Source organism: Felis catus, chromosome F1, assembly GCF_018350175.1.
Source record: "Felis catus isolate Fca126 chromosome F1, F.catus_Fca126_mat1.0, whole genome shotgun sequence".
Lineage (NCBI taxonomy): Eukaryota > Metazoa > Chordata > Mammalia > Carnivora > Felidae > Felis > Felis catus.
The window spans coordinates 49,234-73,620 of NC_058384.1; the positions used below are offsets into that span (position 1 = coordinate 49,234).

The 24,387-nt window shown below is 42.9% G+C and overlaps 1 protein-coding gene across 1 annotated transcript in view; it reads left to right on the forward strand.

Annotated features, from left to right (window-relative positions):
• The window catches only part of LOC105259913 (serine/arginine repetitive matrix protein 2-like), a 37,312-nt gene that overhangs the window by 4,993 nt on the left and 7,932 nt on the right, over positions 1 to 24,387 (forward strand). The window contains exons 2-9 of the mRNA XM_045049253.1: positions 308 to 405; positions 610 to 752; positions 799 to 1,242; positions 1,663 to 1,718; positions 6,651 to 6,687; positions 7,200 to 7,253; positions 19,632 to 19,762; positions 20,072 to 20,133. Of these exons, the coding sequence (XP_044905188.1) occupies positions 308 to 405; positions 610 to 752; positions 799 to 1,242; positions 1,663 to 1,718; positions 6,651 to 6,687; positions 7,200 to 7,253; positions 19,632 to 19,762; positions 20,072 to 20,133 (1,025 nt within the window). The remainder of the gene's footprint in view (positions 1 to 307; positions 406 to 609; positions 753 to 798; positions 1,243 to 1,662; positions 1,719 to 6,650; positions 6,688 to 7,199; positions 7,254 to 19,631; positions 19,763 to 20,071; positions 20,134 to 24,387) is intronic.

Below are 24,387 nucleotides of genomic sequence, written 5' to 3' on the forward strand. Positions count from 1 at the left end.
ACCCTGAGGCTTGGAGCGTGTCAGTAACAGGCTGCACCGCCTCAGGCCACTTCCCTGCAGCCCGGCCAGGAGCTGCTCTGGGAATGAACGCTACATTGCCGCCCTGCCCAAAGGAGGGGGAGTGCGAGCTGGGCCACCGGGGGTGGGAGGCGGGGCTTCCCGCGGAGGCGGGGCTGCCGGTGGTAGGGGCCCAGAGCGTGCGTCGCCCCGAGGACCTTCCCGCCAGGGGCCAGGCTGCGCGGCGGCGGCGGCGGCGGCGGGACTCCTCACCGGAAGCGCGGCGGAGGCGGCGGCTCCTCACCTAAAGCGCGGCGGCGGCTCCGGCGGCTCCTCACCGGAAGCGCGCGGCGGCGGCGGCGGAGGCGACTCACCGGAGGCGCGAGCGGCGGCGGCTCCTCACCGGAAGCGCGGCGGCGGCGGCGGCTCCTCACCGGAAGCGCGGCGGCGGCGGCGGCTCCTCACCGGAAGCGCGCGGCGGCGGCGGCGGCTCCTCACCGGAAGCGCGGCGGCGGCGGCGGCGGCGGAGGCGGCTCACCGGAGGCGCGGCGGCGGCGGCGGCGGCTCCTCACCGGAAGCGCGGCGGCGGCGGCGGCGGTTCCTCACCGGAAGCGCGGCGGCGGCGGCGGCTCCTCACCTAAAGCGCGGCGGCGGCTCCGGCGGCTCCTCACCGGAAGCGCGCGGCGGCGGCGGAGGCGACTCACCGGAGGCGCGAGCGGCGGCGGCTCCTCACCGGAAGCGCGGCGGCGGCGGCGGCTCCTCACCGGAAGCGCGGCGGCGGCGGCGGCTCCTCACCTAAAGCGCGGCGGCGGCTCCGGCGGCTCCTCACCGGAAGCGCGCGGCGGCGGCGGAGGCGACTCACCGGAGGCGCGGCGGCGGCGGCGGCTCCTCACCGGAAGCGCGGCGGCGGCGGCGGCGGCTCCTCACCGGAAGCGCGGCGGCGGCGGCGGCTCCTCACCGGAAGCGCGGCTCACCGGAGGCGCGGCCTGACGTAACCGGGCGCTCGGCCCGCCGAACGCGGCTGACGCTGCGCAGCCAGAGAGCAGGCACCGCCGCCGCCTGGGCTTGGAACGCAGCGCGCGCGGCCATGGCCTCCGGCGCCGCAGCTAAGCGGGCGCAGGGCGAGCGGGCGGCGGGACGGCAGCCCCGGCCCCGGCCCCAGCGCTGGGCTGACCGTGTGCCCCCTCGTCTCGTCCCACAGAGGCGGACCCTCGACAGAGGCTGCTGCGCACCGTCAAGAAGGAGGTGGGTGCCGGAGGCGGGGGCGGGGGTCGGGCGCGATCCTGGGGGAGGGGGCTTCCAAAGATCGATCCAAAATCGAGCAGACAGCGTTTGGATCATTAAGGTGCTCATAACAGAATAGAGCTGTCCCTGCGGTTTTTGAAACAGAAAAGTTTCTGTGGTTTTTAAAAATAATTTTCCAAGGAATTCATCTTTATTCATGTCCATTTGTTCACTTCACAAGTAATTCTTAAGTGCCTGTTGGCTACTAAGTGTTATCCTGTTGCTGTAGAATACAAACGTTCCAAAACCAGGCTCTGCACCCCGGGAGTTTGTTGTTACCACTGTCCTTTGTATTATTTACTCTATTTAGTGCTTACCAGGTGCCAGAGTCTCGTAGAGCTTATAATGATCATTGTTATTTTGTATTGGCATTTGTTCCAGTCACCGTAAGTTCCCGGTGAGGAATCCGAGTTTTCAAAGACTGGGTAGAATCTACGGTAAGTGTGCAGAGTGAGTAGTTCGTTTTCCAGGTAGAGAGGCAGAAGGACCAACATTTGTGTGTTTGACAGTGTTTGTAAACTGTCACGATTGCGTGCTTGGCGGAGTACACAGCAGTGCAGAGGCGAAGGTGTCCGCGCGACCTTAGCAGGATTTCTGAGCAGCTGGGTTTTGCTGGTGGAAAACGTGTGCTATGACAGTGGTTGGGAATGGGGTGAGTACCTAGGTAAGACAAGCTTATGGAAGTTTCTTAGTGCTATAGAAAGGAGTAGATCTTACCCGATTGGCCTTGGGAAATTTCTCCGGTAGAATGCTTTTAGCGGCAAAGAATAGGTGACGTCTATCAGTGACTAAAACTGCAGGAACCAGAAATGTTTTGATGGTTCAGTGATGTCATCAGGATGCCAGTCGTCTCTTGTTCAGTTTTGGAGCTGGTGGTATTTTTATTTCTCCTTTCCGGGGTGGCTAATTAGCAAGGGCTCCAGGTATCATATTCTCGCATGGCAACATCCAGTGGGTGGGCAGGACTGCTTTTCTGTAGGTGTTTCTTTTCACGAGGAAGAGGCTTGCAGCAGACTTCCTCTGACATCTTAAAGACTAGGTTAGGTCACACACTCACTGCGCAACGGGTCCCTGGTAAATCAGGTACTGTGATTAGCTTAGAATAATCCTTTCTCTTTTTGAAGCCAGGGTGAGGCCACCTTCTCGGTGTATGGAGACAATAAATATCCAAATAAAGTTGTGATTCTCTAGCAAGAATGAAGACTATGGAATGGCTCTTAGGGAGGGAGCCAGCAGTATTTGATGCAGGGATTTTGGAGAATTTGAAGCAGAAGGCTAATAAGATTAGATTTGAGTTAGGACACTCTGGCTGATGCATAAAATACAGATCACCAAGCCTTTTTCCTAAAGAGCCAGTGAATATTTTAGGTGATGTGGTCTCTCAGCTCTGCCCTTGCAGTGTGAAAGCAGCCATAGCAGTATGTAAGTGAAGACATGGGACTGTGCCCCAAGAAAGCACTGTTTACAGAACCAGATGGCAGGTAGGATTTGGCCTGTGGCCGTAGTTTGCTGAAGCCTCATATGGAGGATAGGTTATAGGAAACCACATAAAGAGACTGGGAGGCAAAGGAAGCTCCTGTTTTCGTAGCCTAGTATTAGGCCATTGTGAAACTTTCAGCTGTGTAGATTGAAAACGTCAGGGGGTTCAATTTACTCCATTAATTTTTCTTTCTGGGCCTTGTGTCTTTCTCATTTGTTTTGGTTAACTTTTTTTAATCATTTAAGAAATAAGAATAATATTTGGTGCCTTTTTTTTTTCCCTGCGAAAATCATCAGTTAAGAACTCATGTTTGACTAGGGCAGTGGCAGGGGAAAGATAAAGCAGAGACCGAAACAGTATACTTAATACGAATTTGTGATTCCTGAATATAAAAAGTGAGGGGGTGAGAGAGAACTCCCAGAAGATGCAGAGGTTTCCAGGTTGTGTGCAGGCATTTAAATTGGACATGAAGAATGAGTAGGACTTTATCAGATGAACAGAGGAGAGCAGCAGGAATGAGGACACAGTAATTATGACTTTCGATTATCTTGGCAATAACTGCCTTTAATAGGTGAACTATTTTTTAATTTTCTAAGAAATGAAGGAAAGGAAACAAACAAAAAACTATAATCAGTAGTATGTTTTCATACTGGGTCTGATAGTTCTGTTTTTTCTAGAACAATCCCTGTTACTTCTCTTGATTCCTATCTGCCAGAAAAAATGAACAAAGTCCTAGTGTGTGGGAGAAAGTTAACTGATTTTTCATATTTGAGAGGAACTTGTATGTGGTAGAACATAGTGGCAACCACCAGGATTCTCTTTTTTTTGTTTTTTTCTGAGTAAAATAGGATTGTTGCTTGTTTCACGTTTTCTGACATCATGATTTCATCCATTCCTTTTAAACCTTTCTTCAGATGGGTATATAGGAATGTAGGACTTTTCAAGGCAAATACCAAGAAAAAGAGTTTCCAGGAAAGGTATTCTGTGACATAACCTTCTGACTCTAACCACGTGTAAGGCATCAACCCAAATAATAAAAATTTCGTATAACTCAGTTGTGTTGGAGGCACCCTAACGACACCCAGGTTTGATTATTGACTAGAAGAGCTCACAGACCTCAGCATATACTTGTACTCGTGCCTGTGGTTTGGTATGGGGACAGGCTGGAAAGGCCAATCTGCACCGAGCAATATCGTGCATGGGGTGAAGTCCAGAGGAGACCAAGCGCAGGCTTCCAGGAATCCTTTCTCTGTGGAGTTAGCAGGATGTGCTAAATTCCTCCAGCATGAAATTAGGACAGCACAAGTGAAATGTTGTCGGCCAGTACGAGGCTTATGGATACTCAGTGCCCGAGGTTTCATCAAATGCTAACCACATAGCCATCTTCTCCTTAGCATGTCCCCAAATTCCAGGTTTCCAGAAGGAAATCAAGTGTGCGGCCTGAAGCACATTGATTGTACCAGCACTTAGGCAGAGTGAGCGACTCTCAACCAGCTAGGGAATGGTGGGAACCCTCCTGAAATCCAAGATCCAAGGGAACCACCAAGGGCCAGTCATTCAAGTAGGATGTTCTGAAGGTAGCCCTCTTTGGCCCGCTGGATGAAACCTGTTCTGCATAGGAATTATAGCCCTGACTTAATTTTTGGTGCTGTCTTAAGATTTTATTTTACTAGCGAGTAATATGATGGTTACCACGGTACTGGTTTCAGTTTCATCATCCATATGAAGTAGGTATTTGCACAAAAATTACTAGGGCAATATTAGGTCATTATAATCTTTTTTTATGTGGCTAACCTTTCATTATGATTCTTACGTATGGTAAATATAATGATTTTCGACTTAAAATTAGAATAAAATCTCTTAATTATATGGAAAACCCAGGTTTGATTCATATAGTGCTGAATCCCTGTTTAAATTTTTTTTTCAACGTTTTTTTTATTTATTTTTGGGACAGAGAGAGACAGAGCATGAACGGGGGAGGGGCAGAGAGAGAGAGGGAGACACAGAATCGGAAACAGGCTCCAGGCTCCGAGCCATCAGCCCGGAGCCTGACGCGGGGCTCGAACTCATGGACCGCGAGATCATGACCTGGCTGAAGTCGGACGCTTAACCGACTGCGCCACCCAGGCGCCCCTGAATCCCTGTTTATAGTTACAAGATATTTGATCATATTCACCAATTGTTTTCTTGCCTAAGTATACAAATAACTGTTGTATTTTTGTATTTTGCTGTATGTATTTTCATATACTTCCATATAGGAGACAGTCCCCCTATTGTGTTACTTTGATCTCTGTCTTAATTTTCAAGGTGACTGTATCATGCGTTAATATATGCTAAGAGTAGCTTCAGTGGATACCATATTTTGTTGTTGGTGTTGTTTTATACATTTAATAAGCCTTATTTTTACAGAAGTTTTAAGTTCACAGCAAAATATAATCGAAAGTACAGAGTCTCCATATACCATACCCCCGTACACGCCTAGCGTCCCCTGTTGTCAACATCTTGCACGACAGTGGTCCCTTTTTAGTAGTATATTTGTTTCAGTTCCTTGGTTTAGTTTTGATCGAGAGAGCATGCATGTGTGTGAGCAGCAAAGGGGCAGGGGAGAGGGGGGAATGAATCCTGTGCTGTCAGGACAGAGCCTGATGTAGGACTTGATCCCATGAACTGTGAGATCATGACCTGAGCTCAGATCCAGACTTGGACGCTGAACCAACTGAGCCACCCAGGCACCCTGACAACAGTGGTGCGTTTTATATGGACACTAACTCTTCATTTTGAGGCCCAGTCTCTAATTTGCATTAGTGTTCATCCTTGGTGTTCTACATTCTAGGAGTTTTCACAAATGTGTAATGATGTGAATCCACCTTTGTGGTATCGTGTGAAAGAGTTTCACTGCCTTAAAAGTCCTCTGTGCTGTGCCCCTTTATCCCTACACTCACCCCAACCCTTACCTCCATAGCCTTGCTCTTTCCAGAGTGTCATATAGTTAGAATCATACAGTGGATATCTTTGAATGTTTAGAAAGTTAAAATGCCCTGGTAATTGAAGGTCGGCATTCAAGACATTCTTTGCCCTTTGTTTTGTTTTGTTGCTCTTCAGTAGAGGATCTGATGACCTATGCCTTCCATGAAAAAAAGCATGATTTCTCTAGATGTGTGCCACCTAATGGGGAGGGTTGAGAAAAATGACATCATGAACCACTACATAGCACTCACATTGGGAGCATCCTCCTCTGTGATGTACGGTGGGTGTAGATAGACTCTCTAGCAATGGAAGAAGACAGTCAGACGTTAGAACTTTATCAAAATGGAAGGCCAAATCCTGCTTACTTACCTTGCCATTGGAAATAAGGTAAGGAGAGTGTGGTTGCTATGGTTTGGCCATGCTGCAAAGAACAATAGCTATAGAGGCCACTTTGTGAGGGGGTGTTTCATCCTAAAAGTGAACAGTGTCTGCTGAAGAGCTGGGGAAGTTCTGCCTTGTTACAGCAAACTAAAGGTACTGTCTTTCAACTCCTCTAGTAGTGGAAGTCCAGAAGAATTATTCTAGTTTCAGTTTGACAATGTCAGCTCATGATAATCATTCTCCTAACGATACCATTTTCCTCCAGTGTCATAGAGTCGGTCAGTGATGGTCATTGGAAACATCAGTTCACCTGTATGTGTCAAATTCTGATAAAACCCATTCTTGCTTTTGGTCAATAAAGAGGAGAAAGTAAGATTTCTTAGTGCTTTAAGCCTACCAATGGTGCAGTTACCATTCAGTGTAGTGTGGTTTCCAGGTGTGGTCCCAAAGCAATACTTTTGAACAAATCATAAGCCGTACACTTGTAATTTCCTCTATTTTTCTATTGTTGATTTAACATGTATTTTGCTTTCTTCTCTAGGAGGAGATAAGAATGCTGAGGAAGACTCTATAACCAGGTAGGATTTGTAAAAATGACATTTGTTGGGGCACCTGGGGGGCTCAGTCGGTTAAGGGTGTGACTCTTGATTTCCACTCAGGTTTGTGAGTTCAAGCCCCATGTCGGGTTTTGCGCTGACAGGCTCCATGGGATATCTTCCCCTCTTTCTGTGTGCACTCACTCTCAAAGTATAAAGGAATGAAATGAAATGAAACGGAAATTGAAAGGAAAGGAAATGAAATGAATGAACTGAAAATTATGTGTTTCCTAAGGGAACGCAGAGAACAAAAGCAGTTGTTGAGTGTTCTACCCTGGACTAGACACTATATCCTATGGGTAACATCTGTTCAGTTATATAGTCATTGCATAGCTTTGCAAAGTAGCTGTGTTATTGTAGCCTACTTTTTATTTCTTTGGCAAATGTGGTTCAGGGAGGTGGATTACTCGCCCCATGATTCCATAGTTAATGGGTAGCTGAGGGGTTTGCCCGTCAGCTAGTGTAGCTTCCACATCCATTCTCTGGTTCCTCAGCAGCTCTGAGATGAAGATCTGGATCCTAGTGCAGATCAACTCAGAATGTCAAAGGTAAGGATGTCGGAACTCTAATTTAGGGTTTTCTTAAGAACACAGGTTAGTCTAAGCATTTGCCCTTATATATGTGACCACTAGTGCTAACAAAAGTCATTAGTGCAGTGGTAACTAGTCCCTTGTTTTTGCCATCAGAGATTTTAGGGTGGATGTCAGCTATGGCCATGGTGTCATGGCTTTTACATAATAAGCAAGATCTTGTCAGGCAGCACCTTAGATGTGGTGATATCTCCTCTTTTGAGCCAAATGATTCTTCTGTAAGAGAAGGATATCTAGTTGTAGACCATGTTACGTTAATTAAATTCAGCCTCTCTTTCGAGGATTTTGCTATATGATTCTCTGTTGCCTAAGTTCCCAGTCTGGTTTCCCTTTGGGCTAGTACCTTGACTAGTTCTAGGAAGTTTTTCTTTGTTTGGAGATGTGTTTCCCCATGACTTTTCTGTACTGTGGTTTTGCCTTTTTACTTTCTTCTCTGGTTTTCTTGGTATTTTTTTTCCATTAATTTTTCCACTTCTGCCAGCGAAGGACTCTCCATTTTTCCAGAGGCCAAATCAAAAGCACTTAGAATCTTATGATTTAGGGAACCTCAGACATTAATTCATCAGAATACCCTCTGGTACTTCAACCTCTGTTTAACCTCCTTGCCCAATGGTTGTTTCCATGGAGAACTTGAAACTCAAAAGAGATTGAAGTGACCTAATTGGATAGGATAAGTGACAGAAATGAGATTTCAGTTCGGGTTTTCTTTCTTTCTTTACTTTCTTTCTTTGTTTTTTTTTTTTGTCTTCATCTTGCAGGCAAATATTTTAATAATAGAAAGCTGGGGAGTGGGTCTAATAAATACAATGAAGGAGAGTAAGAATCAAATTGGCAGGGGCGCCTGGGTGGCGCAATCGGTTAAGAGTCCGACTTCAGCCAGGTCACGATCTCGCGGTCCGTGAGTTTGAGCCCCGCGTCGGGCTCTGGGCTGATGGCTCGGAGCCTGGAGCCTGTTTCCAATTCTGTGTCTCTCTCTCTCTCTGCCCCTCCCCCATTCATGCTCTGTCTCTCTCTGTCCCCAAAATAAATAAACGTTGAAAAAAAAAATTAAAAAAAAAAAAGAATCGAATTGGCAGAGGAGAGCAGGTTTCAAGAAGAACAACACTGAGTTGGATAGGAATAAGAGTTTTAGAAAAGATGTCAGAATGTGGGGGTTTATGCCAAGTGAGATAAAGGTGAATGACAGGAATGAAGGACCCAGGATTAGGGGAGTTGTTTAGAAAGGCATATTCAACTAGAGTGTTCAAGAGGGTCCTGACCAGGTTTCTGGTTTTGTGTGTGTTGGGTTCATTGAAGGTGCGAGCATACCTCAGATTTTCTGATGAGAGAGATTAAAAATCATTTGAGCTGCTGGGAAGAGTCTGTTTAACAGCAAATAGAAATATGATATCCCCTACTTCCACCCCAACTGAGGGAGGATGGCTTAGATCCTCTGAAGGAATTGGGGGTGGGGGGTGGAGATTCCGAACATCAGAGATGTATGGCCCAAGGCAAGCTGTCTCCTCACTCCACCTCTTTTCCTAAATCTGTGATGCCCTTGCCATGTACCTGTAGGGCTGGGCAGGGGTAGGACTGACTTGTCAAATCAGTTAGGGAGCTTCATCTGGATAGGTGATAACATGCCTGTGTTGAGGTGACTGTGTGGATGACTGAGACTCCCAGTTCGCTTGTTCTCCAGGAGCAGGACATGGCTCCTACCCTCGGTCATTTGAGCCCATCCTTGTTGTAGGAGTGTATGGCTTCATAGGCTAAAGATTGAAAGGTTGGGGGATGCCACAGAACCGTGCCAAAGAGTGATGTAGGAGTGGGAGCTCATAGGGAAGAAAATAGTCAGGCAGCGTATAGAGAAACAGAGGCACAACTACCAGGACCATTTTGTTCGCAGTCTCTCTCCTTGGGTAGCTGAATGCCCCTGAAGGCTTGGAAGGTCTTGCTAGTTATTATGGACCTAAATAAGGCAAGAGCAGTGGAGGAACAAAGTTGGCCTTGGGAATTTTGAATCTTTCAATCTCTAGTTAGTACTTCCACTCATAACATAGAAACCTTAACTTTGGTATATTTACTTAAACGGAGGTCTACCTGACACACAATGTAATATGTGATGCAACAACTCTGGATGTTCCACGATGCTCGCCATAAGCGTAGCTCCCATCTGTTAATGTATGATGCTATTACGATACCACTGACTAGATTCCCTGTGCTGTACCTTTGAGCCTTGTGATTTATTCATCCTATAACTGGAACCCTGAACTTCCCTCTCCCCGTCACCCATTTTGTCCATCCCCCCACCGGACCTCCCTTCTGCCAACAGTCAATTCTCTGCATTTATGGGCCTGTTTCTGCTTTTTCTCTGTTTGTTCATTTGTTCCCCTTTTTAGATTCTACATAGAAGTGAAATCATGTAGGATTTGTCTTTCTCTGTCTGACTTATTTCACTTAGCCTCAACCATCTAGGTATATACATGATGTTGCAGATGGTAAGATCATTCTGTTTTATAGCTGTGTAAATTCCATTGTGTGTGTGTGTGTGTGTGTGTGTGTGTGTGTGTGTGTGTATGCGTTTGTGTGTGTGTGGTCTGTTCATGTATTGGTAGACACTTGGGTTGCTTCCATATCTTGTCAATTGTAAATAATGCTGTAATAAAGATAGGGGTGCATATACCTTTTCAAATTAGTATTTCCATTTCCCTTGGGTAAATAAATACCCACTAGTGGAATTCCTGGATCCCATGGTATTTGTATTTTTAATTTGTTGAGGCCCCTCCATACTGGCTTTCACTGTGGCGATACCAATTTACATCCCAACCAGTGCGCAAGGGTTGTTTTTTCTCCACACCCTGAGCAACCCTTGTTGTTTCCTGTGTGTTGAAGCTGAGCCATTCTGACAGATGTGAGGTGAAAAGTCATTGTGGTAATGTTTATAGATTTAATTTTCAACCATTTCAGAGAATTCCCTGCCTGTCACCCTTGGTTATGGAAACTCAGACTGGGTCTTTCCTGGAGATTTCACAGGTTAGGAGAGGTGGAGGCAAAATAGAGAACTGAAAGCTTTTTTAAAACAGGGTCCAAATTTTGTAAGACCTGTACTCTTGAAACCGTAAAACACTGATGAAAGAAATTGAAGGGGACGGAAAGAGAAAGACATCCGATGCTCATAGATGGGAAGAATACATATTTTGAAAGTGTCTACACTACCCAAAGCAATCTACAGATGTAATGCAATCCCTGTCAACGTACCAACAGCATTTGTCACAGAGCTAGACAATCAATCCTAAACATTGTATAGAACCACAAAGACCTTGAATGGCCAAAGCAATATTACGAAAGAGGAAAACTGGAGGTATCGCAATCTGAGCTTTCAAGTTTTATTCCAAAGATGTAGTAATCCAAACAGTATGGTGGGTACTGGCATAAAAAATTGTCACGTAGCTCTTGGAATAGAACCGAAAACCCAGAAATAAATCCATAACTGTATGGTCGTTCATCTTCCACAAACAGGAAAGACTATGCAGTGGGGAAAAGGCAGTCTCCTCACCAAATGGTGTTGGGAAGACTGGACAAGCCACATGCCAAAGAATGAACCTGGACCAATTTCTTTACCATACACACAAATAAACTCAAAATGAATTAAAGACCTAAGTGTGAGACCTGAAACCATAAAATATCCTTTAAGAGACCACAGGCCATCATTTCTCTCAATTTGGCTATAGCAACATTTTACTCGTTATGTCTCCTGAGCCAAGGGAAATAAAGCAAGAATAAAATATGGTGACTACATCAAACTACAAAGATTTTGCATAGTGAAGGAAACCGTAAAACTAAAAGGCAACTTCTGGGATGGGAGAACATATTTGCAAATGTTTTGCAAATCCAGTAAAGGGTTAGTATCCACAATGTATAAAAAATTGATACAAGTAAATATCCCCCCCTCCAAAAAACCCCAGTTTCAAAATGAGCAGAAGACATGACCAGACATTTTTCCAAAGACAACATACAGATGGTCAACAGACACATGTAAAGATGCTCCCCAAAACTACAACGAGATACCACATCACACCTGTCAGAATGGCTAAACTCCAGGACACAAGAAGCAAGTGTTTGTGAGGATGTGGAGACAAAGGAACCCTCTTGCACTGTTGGTGGAAATGCAAATGGGTGCAGCCCCTGTGGAAAACAGTATGGAGGTTCCTCAAAAAATTAAAACCAGAACTCTCCTATGATCCAGTAATTGCACTACTGGATACTACCCAAGAGAATACAAAGACACGAATTCCATGGGACACACGCACCCCTGTGTTTATTGCAGCATTATTTCCAATAGCCATCTCAAACGTCCTTTGACAAATGAGTGAACGAGGAAGAAGTCCTATATGTATGTACGTGTGTGTATATGTATATCCACACACACACACACACACACACACACACACACACACACACACACACCCTGGAATATTACTAAACCATAAAAAATTTGAAACCTTGCCATTTGCAATGACCTGGATGGAGCCTGAGAGTAGTAGGTTAAGAAAAGTCAGGGAAAGACAAATACCATATGATTTTATTCCTGTAGCACTTAAGAAACAACGAATGATGTGCTCGCTTCGGCAGCACATATAAGAAACAACGAATGAGTAAAGGGAGAAAAAAGGAGAGACAAACCAAGGAATAGGCTCTTAACTGCAGAGAACAGATGGTTCCCAGAGAGGAGGTGAATGGTGGGAGGGGTGAAAGAGGTGATAGGGATGAAGGAGTGCCCTTGTCATGATGAGCACGGGGTGAGTATGGAGTTGGTGAATCACTATATTGTACAACTTAAACTAAGACACTGGATGTTACTATTACTGGAATTAAAATAAAAAATGAAAAAACCAGAGGCCAACTTTTAATTATACCAAGAAACTTCATTGAAAAACAGATAGCTGACCTTTCCCTTAATTTTTGAAATTTTGTTTTTAAATAAATTAACATGTTTTTGTTGTATATTTTTGCTCTAAAGGCTTTCTGACAAACCTGGTCCTGATGATTCATGGGCTACAGCAGGTAGCCAAGACTTAGATTTCGGTATCAAGGTAAAGTACCCTCCTGTGAAACTCAGTTTCCTGCTCTGAATTTAGTTTTCTCACTTACTCTTTTTTTTTTCAACGTTTTTATTTATTTTTGGGACAGAGAGACAGAGCATGAACGGGGGAGGGGCAGAGAGAGAGGGAGACACAGAATCGGAAACAGGCTCCAGGCTCTGAGCTGACAGCCCAGAGCCTGACGCGGGGCTCAAACTCACGGACCGCGAGATCGTGACCTGGCTGAAGTCAGACGCTTAACCGACTGCGCCACCCAGGCGCCCCTCCCTTACTTACTCTTAAAATTTAACAGTAGCCTGTGTATCATCATTTTATGTGTGTAATGGAAAGTTAGCCAGAACAAACCATTTAACAGATACAGGTCACGTTGAATTTTTTTGTTGTTGTTGTTTTGTTTTACTTTGGTAAACCCTACAGGTGGAGGCTGAGAAAAGAATGGGCTGGAAAATATATAATGAACGTCAAATTATATTGGGAAAAGCTTTCCCATAATGGAGGAAATATGACATTTGCTTAAGGATAAGGATTCTTGCTGTGATACTAACATGACTGATAATACTCATGACTAAATGAAATTTTATTGGATCCAATTATCTATTGTAGGTTGCCCCCCGCCCCGGGCAGTTTTTATTTTGGTGAGATACAGGATTTTCCTTTGTCTCTATCTTTTGTTCTACATTGAGACTAAAATAATATTAGAAAATGTAGAAATTTAGATGTTTACATTATTTCTCAACATTTACCTTACAAAGGTGTTTCTCTGTATTTTTGAAATAACTCCATGAAGAGTAAGTTAAAATTGTGCATCTCACTGAAGAATACGTATTTTGCTGAAAAGAGTAGCCCTATGAGCAGAGGCTCTTCATAGCCAAGTTGTCAAATTTCTAATTTCAGAAATCTTTCATATTCTAGCTTTTAAAAATATCTCCTCCTAATCCTTGTGTCAGATTCTAAAATTTAAAGTTTCAGACATCTGATATTTATTTAAATATTCATTTCAAAGCCCCTAAATCATTATAAGCTACTGGAGGTTAGGAAACATACTTGTTTGACTCCTGGAGCTCCTAGAATAAAGTCTTGCTTGGAAGAAGCAATGTCATATTTGTTGAATGTGAATAAATGAGTAGGGAAATGGAATTCCATAGAATGGAATTTGAAAAGTAATGAAATATGCATGATATATCACAATTAAATATGTGAATTTAAAATGTAAGGCTTCAGTTTATATCCGTTTAGTGTTTAATACGTATAAACGCAAATGAATTATATTGAGGAAATCAGGAGTTACATACGAAAGAAGGTTACCGTATATTGTGAGCTTAGAATTGCAGAGAAAAACTCCTCAGCCTTTGTTTTTTCAACCCCATCTGCGTCCCATTATATGCATCCTTTGAAGGTTCACATTTCTTCCTAGAATACTCATTCCCAATTCTTTCTCCATAGTGAAAGTTGTTGTGTTAGGAACCTTTCTTTTTCTGTTCTTTTGTTAGTCTAGTAATAATTTACAGCTTTTAGGAAGCGATAGATGCCAGTAATTGAACAATTTATTTTATAGTGAAAAAACTTAAATTCTTTATTACAGTATTTATAACCAGATAACTTAGAGTGATAAAAGTCAGTATTATTAGGGATATACTGTGAATCAAAACCTCTGTTTTACGTATAGATTATATATGTACGTTTAAAAGGTTTAAAAGAGACTATTGTTCATAGTATATTCCCAGTCCTACTTAATGTACCTGTTGAAAAATGTATGTTGTTTCCACTTACCTTATTTTGCTCACATTTTTCCTTTTCTTCCTTGTCTTAAGCTCATGCTTGATTGATTGGTCATATCTTATTTCTTTTTCCTTTTTTTTTCTTCTCCCCCCATGCTTTTTAAGGTATTTTTTTTTAAGTTTATTTATTTTGGAAAGAGAGACAGACAGACAGAGTGCAAGTGGGGTAGGGGCAGAGACAGAGGGAGACACAGAATCCAAAGCAGGCTCCAGGCTCCGAGCTGTCAACACAGAGCTCGATGTGGGGCTCAAACCCACAAACCGTGAGATCATGACTCATGAGCTGAAGGTGGACGCTGAACTGACTGAACCACCTACGTGTTTCCCCTACCATGCTTTTTTAATGATTTACCCCTACCCTAATATTTCCTTGCAGAAAACATTTCTTTAGTGTCTGTTCTTTTAGTACATCACTTTCTGTTAACTCCATTGTCAACATACTGGTTATGGAATTCTACTGTCTGTGTGTGGTTTCCATCCAGGACTCATTGCCCCACAATGTTTACTATTCTTTTTTTCTCTTTCTTGGAAGGAGGTGAGCTAAATGTTTTTGCAATGTTTGTATTTCTCTTGGAAATGGAGGGAGAGAGAGAAAGAATGAGCAAGTTCTCATTGTTGTGATCTGAAAATATGCAAGGTACGATCTCAGTCCTTTTATATTTGTGGAGGGCTGTTTTGTGACCCAGGATGTCACCTACATTGGAAAATGTTCTATGTGCACTTAAAAAGAATGTGCATTCTACTGCTGTTGGATGAAGAGATCTCAATATATTGGTGTTGATATCTGTGTATGTAAATGTATATATTAAGGCAAGTATATATGTATGTATATCTGAATACATCTGGTCCAATGACACATTGGATCTGTGTTTCCTTACTGATTTTCTGCCTTGATGATCCGCCAGTTGCCATGTGTGGAGTCTTAAAGTCGTCTACAGTCATGGTATTTGTATGTATACATTTATTCATGTTTTTGATTAATCAATTCATATATGTGGGTGTTTCACTTTGGGGGCATAAACATTTGTAATTGTTAGCTCCTCTTGATGGATAGACCCCTTAATTGTGATAAAACGCCCTTCTGAATCTGTTACTACAGTGTTTGGTTTAAAATCTAGTCTGTCTGGTGGAAGTATGGCGACTCCAGCTTTCTTTTGACTTCTAGTAGCATGATAGGTGGTTCCCCATACCTTCACTTTGAATCTGGAGGTGTCCTGGGGTCTAAAATCAGTGTCTTGTTGACAGCATATAGATGGATCTTGTTCTTTGGTTTTGTTTTGTGTTTTATCCATTCTGATTCCCTGTGTCTTTTGACTGGGGCATTGAGTCCATTGACATTCAGAGTGATTAGTTAAAGATAGGGATTCAGTGTCATGTGTTATCTGAAGGTTTCATGCTTTTGGTGAGGCCTCTGGTCCTTTGTAGTCTCTGCTGCTTTCCACTCACAGAGTCGCCCCTTAGGATCTCCTGCAGGGCTGGTTTAGTGGTCATGAACTCCATTAGGTTTGTTTGTCTGGGAAAGCCTTTCTCTCTCTTTCTATTCATATGACAGCCTTGCTGGGGAAAGGATTCTTTGCTGCATATGTTCCCATTCAGCACATTGACCGTTTCCTACCCCTCCCTTCTGCCCTGCCAAGTTTCATTGGACGGGTCTCCTGCTACCCTTATGTGTCTTCCCTTGCAGATTAAGCCCCGTTTGTCCCTAGCTGCTTTCAGAATTCTCTCTTGATCTTTGTATTTTTCCGGTTTCACTTTGACATGTGGTGTTGACCTGGTTTTGTTGATTTGGAAGGGAATTCTCTGTGCCGCCAGGACTTGGATGCCCGTTTCCTTCCCCAGATGAGGGAAGCTCTCAGCTATAAGTTGTTCAAATAAACCTTCTGCCCCTTTCTCTCACTCTTCTTCTTCTGGGACTCCTATGATGTGGCTATTATTTCATCTCTCCAAATCACTTAGGTCTCTAGTACCTGCCTCGTGGTCTAGTAATTTCCTTTCTTTCCTTTCTCTGCTTCATCTTTGTCCATATCTTCTGTTTCACCGATTCTGCTTCTTCTCCCATCCTTGCTGTCACTGCATCCAATTTATTTTGTATCTCGTTTACATTTTATTTTCAGCATTCATCGTGACGATTCCTTAGGTCCTTGATCTCTGAAACAGTAGATTGTCTGCTGTCTTCTATGCTTGGTTTCAAGCCCAGCTATGCGTCTTATGAGTGTTCTTCCAAAAACGTGCTCAGATATATTGTTTCTGTCTCTTTTGAGCACTTCTCTGGCTGTCCTTTCGTCCTGGAATTTTTTTTGAGCAGAATTCTTCGATTTTGTCGTTTTGGCTAGATTCCTGCCCTTTATGTGTTTTAATAGCTTGTTCTGTGTCCCACACCTGCGGGTACTACTATATTAAAAAGGGGTCCTACACGGTCCAGGGCCTGGCAGTTGAACAAGTGTTTTTGGAGTGTGTTGTGTGCACTCTTTTGGTGCGTCTTTGGCTGCTTTTCTCGCTACTTGGAGTGGTGGCTTGGGCCTTCCACCAGGTGTGCTTTGATTTGTTTGTTGAAGTAATCCTGGAAAAGAGGAGAAGAGGGTGGTGAGGAATCCTTAGCCCAAACAAAGAGGGAAATGACAGGAGTGGGAAAAAAGAACAGGCAGTGACTCAAAGGAGCTCTAGGGCTTAATCCAGAAAGAGAGGGAGGAAAATGAAGAAGGGGGTCTGGAAAAGTATAGAGAAAATGCCCAATCAAACAAACAATCAGAACAGAGGAACAAAGAGAGAAAAAAAAAAAAAATATATATATATATATAATTAGCTTTGACTGAAAATCAACTCGAGACTACTAGGCTGATTCCAACGGGAGAAGAGGAAAGAGGAGAGTAGAAAGACAAAAAAGGGAAAAGAGGAGAAAGGGACAGAAAAGGAAAGAAAAGATGGGCGCCTGGGAGGCTCATTTGATGAAGCGTCCGACTCTTGAATTTGGCTCAGGTCATGTTGTCGCTGTTGGTGGGTTTGAAACCCCCACCAGGTTCTGCAGTGAGAGCATGGATCCTGCTCGGATTCTCTCTCTCTCTCCTTCTCTCTGCACCTCTCCTGCTTGATCACTCACTCTCTCGCTCAAAATAAAGAAATAAACATTAGAAAAGAAAAGAAAAAAAGAATAATTAAAATGAAAACAAACAAACAAACTCAGATACAAAACCAGAGGAGAGTTGTCTGTTGGTGCCTGCGACTGGTGGCTGTGCTGGTCTGGGGGAGGGGTTGTCTGGTCCCATCAGTGTCAGTCTCACTCCCATAGAGAAGCAGTTACCAGGCACAGAGAGGCAGGGTTTGGTGTAATGGGCCTGCCTCCACGGAGGCTCACTGTCCGTTCCCTGAAGCCCCACGATGTAGGTCATGGGGAGAGAAATGGCGACCTCCCAAACTCTCCTGCCCACACGAGGTGTCTCAAAACTCACCGTTTAGGCCATCCTCACAGAATAGCCTGGGGGGCCGGCTTGCCCTGCTGCACAGTCTCCTGTGCTCCCTGAGCACTGAGCTGGGATTCAAAACCTTGTAGGATCCCACTTGGCTCGGACCTGGTAGTGGAGTTGCGCCACTCTGCCCAGTGGACAGAGGGCCTCTGGCTCGTGCCTGCAGGGTCTTTTTCCCTTGGGCAGGGCAATACCTCCTCTTTCCACCGTACTCAAGGTGTTCCACCATACTCAAGGTCTCCCAGTGTAGCCCTGAGATTGCTACCAAGCCTAGGGGCGGCTCCCTCCCCACCAGGCATGGGAGGTGGCAGCTCTGGTCTAGAGAAAGTCTGGAAACCTTGAAAATTCTGTTTTTTAGCCTCTACGGCCGTTTTGCAAAGTAGAAACTGGCTCTCTGGACCTCTCCTTGGTCTGTGGTCCGGACAGGTTTTCTCTTATCCAAATACACTTCCCACAGCCTCTCTCTCTATCTTCCTTTCATTTCTCCACCAAAGGGCTTCCCCCACTCTATGCCTGTGCTGCCCATTTTATTTCTTCCAGTTCACATACACACACTTCTGTCCCGCCAAGCTGTCTGTCTGCACTTGTGGAGATTTTCCTGTCCTTCTGCAACCTGTATTTCTGGCATTCCAAGTGCTATGACCTCAATACTGCTGTGTTTGAGGGACAAGGAAATTCTGATCCCCCTCCTCTGCCATCTTAACTCCTCCCGCCTCCTTTTACTTTCCTTTTCACAACTTCAGAGTTCTGTGTAGGTTTGCATTATTATATCAGTTCAATATGTTTTATAGATATTTATGATGGGCTTTTTTCTTAATTGAACTGTATTGATCTGAATTTTCTGTCTTTTTGTTTTTTTTAAGTTTATTCATTTATTAATTGGAGAGAGAGACAGAGAGAGCACAAGTGGGGAGGGGCAGAGAGACAGAGGGAGAGAGAGAAGATCCCAAGCAGACCCTGCACTGTCAGCGCAGAACCAGATGGGGGGCTTGAACCCATGAACTGTGAGATCGTGCCCGGAGCCAAAATCAAGAGTCAGGTGCTAACTGACTGAGGCATCCAGGCGGCCCTAACATTTTCTTCCTACGTCCACTGGGTACTTTAAATTTAATATGCCCTCGTTTAAAGACATTGTTTCTGACGCTTTCCCTTTCCTCTTTCCTGACTCTTTGTAATCTGCTCTGTCATTTGTGTTCCCTAGTCTAATAAATAGCATTCCTGAAACAGGAAAAGTCCTGGACTCCGAACTTCCCTGAAATGACCGCATGCTGTCACTCACCACATTCGATAGTCTGTACCTGCTTACCATTTTTCATATGTTATTCCTGTAATTCACTCGCTCACCTATATTTTGCAGTGCTCTTCTGGTTTTGCTGTCTTTACGTTCATCCTCCATTGCTGCCAGAGTGACCTTTCTAAAATATACTTGGGACAATGTCACTCCTCTGCTTATTCAATGGATCCCCAGTACCTGAAGGAGAAAATTCATGTTCTAGCATAACACTGCTCTTTTTTTTTTTTTTTTTGGCTTCGTCCTGATGTTCCAGTAATATCTGTCTATCCCATTCCCAATAACTCTGTTCCAGGTTTGCCATATTGCATAGGTGTTGTCACTTACTGTGTTATTTCACACTTGATCCTTTTGCTCCTTCTAGAATGCCCTTCACACCCTCCCCGTGCACTTTGTCTTTTAAGATACAGCCCTGTCTTCCCAGCGTTTGCTGAGCTTCCCAAATGTACGTGTTTCCTCCTTTGTGCGTTCACTGTATGTTATTCACTTCCCTTGTAGAACTAGAGGATGGTATTTTTCTGTCCTTACCTGTTTTCATGCATCTCTACCACTACTAGCATATAGAACAGACTCTTTCTTTTATTTCCATTTCCAGCTCCTCCCCGGATCGTGGCTGTGGCTTGACAGATACAGTATGTGCTTGTCTGAGTGGGTGAGTGCATGACTAAATGAATTAATGTGATGTTTTTCTGAAGTTGGGTTTTTGTTTTGTGCTGTTTTTCTAGGAAGGAACAGCAAAGTCAGCGATGGAAGCAAAGGAAGATGGTGTTGGTATTATTGAAAATATGCCACCAGAGCAAACAGTTTAATGACAGTGTGACTTCTGCTGGTGGAGTGCATAAAAATTACAGAAGTGGTAAGCTAGTGAATCTCTGTGAGTTGTTTTCCTATGATTCAATGCTAGTATGAGAAAAATCTGAAAGTATGTAGATCCAAATATATTATCCTTTTTTCGTGAAGATATTTTTCTGTTGCTATCTTTCTTTATAAGTATCCCAAGTACGACCCCCTTTTACTTCTGGAAAATCTTGAACCCCCTGAACATCTTTTCTGCTATTGCTTTTATTTTATTGAAATATTCATGAATGGAGATAGACTTGTGTATGTGTTTAAAGTTCATAGTAACACATGTTTTCATTAATTTATCTGTGACCGTATTCTCTAGATATGATGTTAGCATTAGAATTAGGAGAAGAGGAAGATGTAGAATCACCTTCTCTTCCTGAGGTACTGTCTTCTTCTTATTTTTAAGTATAAGCATGGAGTGATGTTAAAACGTCCAAGAGATGCTTTGACTTCACTCTCTCATCTCTGCATTTGCCCACAGAAACGATTTCCTTCTATGTTTTCCTATATATGATAAAATAATTATGTGTTAATTATGAGCATACAGCATAGTAGAGTTCTGCTAATTTGCAGACGTAATGAAAGTTGTGTAGTATTAGTGCAGAAAACGAAGGCTTGGAGGGAATGAGTTTGGGTTTTGAAGTTAAGTTATCTGAAACGCTAAAGAATTACTCTAGGTCAACCTATGGCCAAGTGTATGATCCTGTGGTGTATACGGGATCATGTGTCAGACTCCTACTGACATCCAGAAAGAGTTTGGATTATGATGTTTACTACTTGAACCTTCCAAAGATAAGGCCTGGGACTTGATGATAATGTATTTGGATTGTCAAGTAGATCTACAAGGAACATTGGGTTATGATGACCACAGTTTGGTTTAGTGGTGCTTCAATAAGTAAAACCCATTTTGGATAATTAAAATAACTTCGCAGTCCTACTTGTGGTAATGTAAGTAAAGTAATGATGACCTATTCTAAGGTGACAACTAGGGAAGGAGGTGAAAAGGTCCTGATCTCTTAGGCTCAGGCAGCTGCTGCATAATGCTACAAGCACTGTGTTTGAAATCAAAAGACATGCTAGCATCTTGGTTCCGTCACTTCCTAGCTGTGGGATCTTGGAAAAACTTGCTTGAATGTCAATGACCTCGTTCCTAAAAATGGCACTAATACCCATCTCTTGGTTATATGGAATGAACAAATGTGGCAACGTTTTGTAAACTGTAAAGCGTGCTATAGAAATAGAAGACAAAATGATCACAGTGGCTCTTAGTGACTTACTATATATTGAGGATACTTTGTTTGGTGAATGTTTGTTTATTGTTGAGAGCGGGGTGGGGGGACGGAAGATCCGAAGCAGGCTCTGCACTGAGAGCAAGGAGCCCAATGCAGGACTCGAACTCATGAACTGTGAGAACATGAGCTGAGCCAAAGTTGGGCGCCTAATCGACTAGGTCACCCAGGCCCCCCAAGAATATTTGTTTTAAATGTGAAGATGTCTGAAGGCCAATAAAATGGTCGTAGGGTCCAGAAAAGAATGGGAAAGTAGGAATCTGTTTTTGATTTTCTAATTTGACACTATGTTAAGTTCTGGTAATCTCTTAGAGGAGACATCATATAGGTATACAGTTGACCCTTGAACCAGGTGGGTTTGTACTGTGGGAGTCCACTTACACACAGATATTTTTCAATAAATAGAGTACTATCCTGTAAATGTATTTTCTGTTCCTTATGATTACTTTCTCTTTTAATTATTTCTTTTGACAGAGAGAGGACAGAGCACGTGGGTCGGTGAGGGCAGGGGAGAGAGAGGATCTTAAGCCGATTCACACTGCCAGCGCATTTCTTTCTCTTTGATATTAATTGATTTGGCTGCTAATAGTTTAAAGTTTTCCAATTCTCTAGTTATTAATCTTTAAAAAGTACTCAAATGTACTTTAGTGCTCGTTATAAGGGATGGTAAGCTAAATAGTTTTTAAGGTTTATGACATTAAAAATCATCTAACTTATTTTTTGGTCGATTTAACACGTAATGGATTTTTTAGTTCCAAAAACTGACAAGGTTAAGTTTATGAGTCATATTTTTCTTCTGCCTTAGGCTAAGGCAAGTTAGTTTTCACTTCTTACAGGAAGTTACAATCCAGTAACTTGGGAACAGCTAAACATAGGTTAAGAAAGTTAACAGTTAAATTGTAATTATTTTCTCATTTTTCTTTGTCCATACTTGATTACTTAAGGATAAGGTGTTTTTACAAACATGTATCCTGGCAGAAAAGACATGTGAAAATCAAAACAAGGAAATTAACCATCCGTTTTTGCAACTGCAAAAAATGACTCAAGAACCAGCAATGAATAAGGAATGTGATAGGGAGCATGATATATCTGTATATTTAAGACATGCTTCTATGCAAAACTTTGAGGAAATGTGGATCAAATAAGACAAATTAGACTGGAAAAATAGCTTAAAACTCATCACCAGTGAATGAAAGCTGAAGTTGTTGAAATTTGTTAATAATACAGCATTCCTACTCATCTTGAAGAACCACCACGGAGTCACTCTAAGAAGGAACCAACTGAAAGGAAATACCTTTGAATTGGACAGATACTGTAGTTGATTGTGAGGAAGAAGATGCATTTGGAGTGTCTGTCTCGGTAGTATTTCAGGCATTTCCTGAACAAAATGAGCCTAGTCTTGAAAATGTCATTCTCTCTTATTCATACTCTGGGTCCCCAGAATATGCTCGCCAGTCATCTTCTAAGCTTTCTTTAAAAGAAAGCAAATCATCAGGGACATATAAATCAAAACCACACTAAGATATCACCTCACACCAGTCAAGAGTGGGTAAATGAACAAATCGGGAGACTATGGATCCTGGCGAGGATGTGGAGAAACAAGAACCCTCTTGCACTGTTGGTGGGAATGCAAACTGGTGCAGCCACTCTGAAAAACAGTGTGGAGGTTCCTCAAAAAATGAAAAATAGGTCTACCCTATGACCCAGCAATAGCACTGCTAGGAATTTACCCAAGGGATACAGGAGTGCTGATGTGTAGGGGCACTTGTACCCCAATGTTTATAGCAGCACTTTCAACAATCGCCAAATTTATGGAAAGAGTCTAAATGTCCATCACCTGACAAATGGATAAAGAAATTGTGCTTTATATACACAATGGAATACTACTTGGCCATGAGAAAGAATGAAATATGGCCTTTTGTAGCAATGTGGATGGAACTGGAGAGTGTGATGCTAAGTGAAATAAGTCATACAGAGAAAGACAGATACCATATGTTTTCACTCTTTTGTGGATCCCGAGAAACTTAACAGAAGACCATGGGGGAGGGGAAGTGAAAACAAAACAAAAAAAACCTTAGGAAGAGAGCCAAACCATAAGATACTCTTACACACTGAGAATAAATTGAGGATTGATGGGGGATGGGAGGGAGGGGAGGCTGGGTGATGGGCATTGAAGAGGGCACCTGTTGGGATGAACACTGGGTGTTGTATGGAAACCAATTTGACAATAAATTTCATATTACAGAAAGAAAGAAAGTAAATCAGACTATGAAAATGAGAACAAACCAGACATTGAGCATCTTTTTAACAACGAGGATTTTTAAAATGATCTGGAAAATAAAAAAGCAAGGAAACCACTAGTTACATTTAAAGTGAAGGAAGACCGAGAGTTTGACATGCAAATTGCAAAAAATATGGACCAAAATACCACCAATTGTAAATTAGACCTCAGTCTAGTGATTCAGAGAGCCTTTTTGATTTGTGGATTGTCTGCTGCGATGTGATGAAACACATGGTTCAAACCAAAAGGCATGATATTTCTGCTGTCACAAACACGAGAAAACAAAACCAGTACAAGACTTTTTTCCAGAAGCCTTTATATGCAGATAATGACAGTACTCCTAACTACAAAAGTATTGATTCTGAATTAGAAATCGTGAGTTCTTCTTCAGCATCTAGTTTTCCAGCATCTGAAGTACATCTAAGTGAAGAATTACATCAAGATATGCAAAGGTTTAAGAATGAGATAGGCATGTCTCAAGTAGAGTTCCTGTCTTTGGGAAGAGAGAAAGTTCAACCTCCAAAAGAGAAGGAGGTCCGCCTTGCTGTTACTCTTGTTTTTTCTCTTTAGCAATTATCTGATCCATTCTGATTTTCCACTCAAGAGAACAAGAGTGTGCATACAATGGAATTGTCTAAATAAGTAATTGTGTCTGGAAATAGATTATTTCTGCTATCTAACAAATAGGAGTTCAGGGAAACATTCTTATGGTTTGTTTTCCTTACAGTTTCTGTGTCAGTCTTCCAAGTAGTATATGAACTGGTAAACTAACTTAGCTATATAAGTACCATGTGACCTCACGAACCAGAATAACCATAAGGAAACTGCTTAAAAAACATAATAATCTCCAGGTTTTTAAAACATATATTGACTTAAATATAAATTGCATTTCCATAAACAATAAAATGGGAAAGAAGCAATAACTAAGAAAAGGAATATAAACAAATGTTCCTAGCTAAAGCAATCTATGTATTGCTTCAGTATGTGTCTGTAGACTCTGGGTCTAGGGTTCTTGCTTGTCTAGCAAGACAGCAGCGAGATGCAGGATTACAATGGGAGAGACAG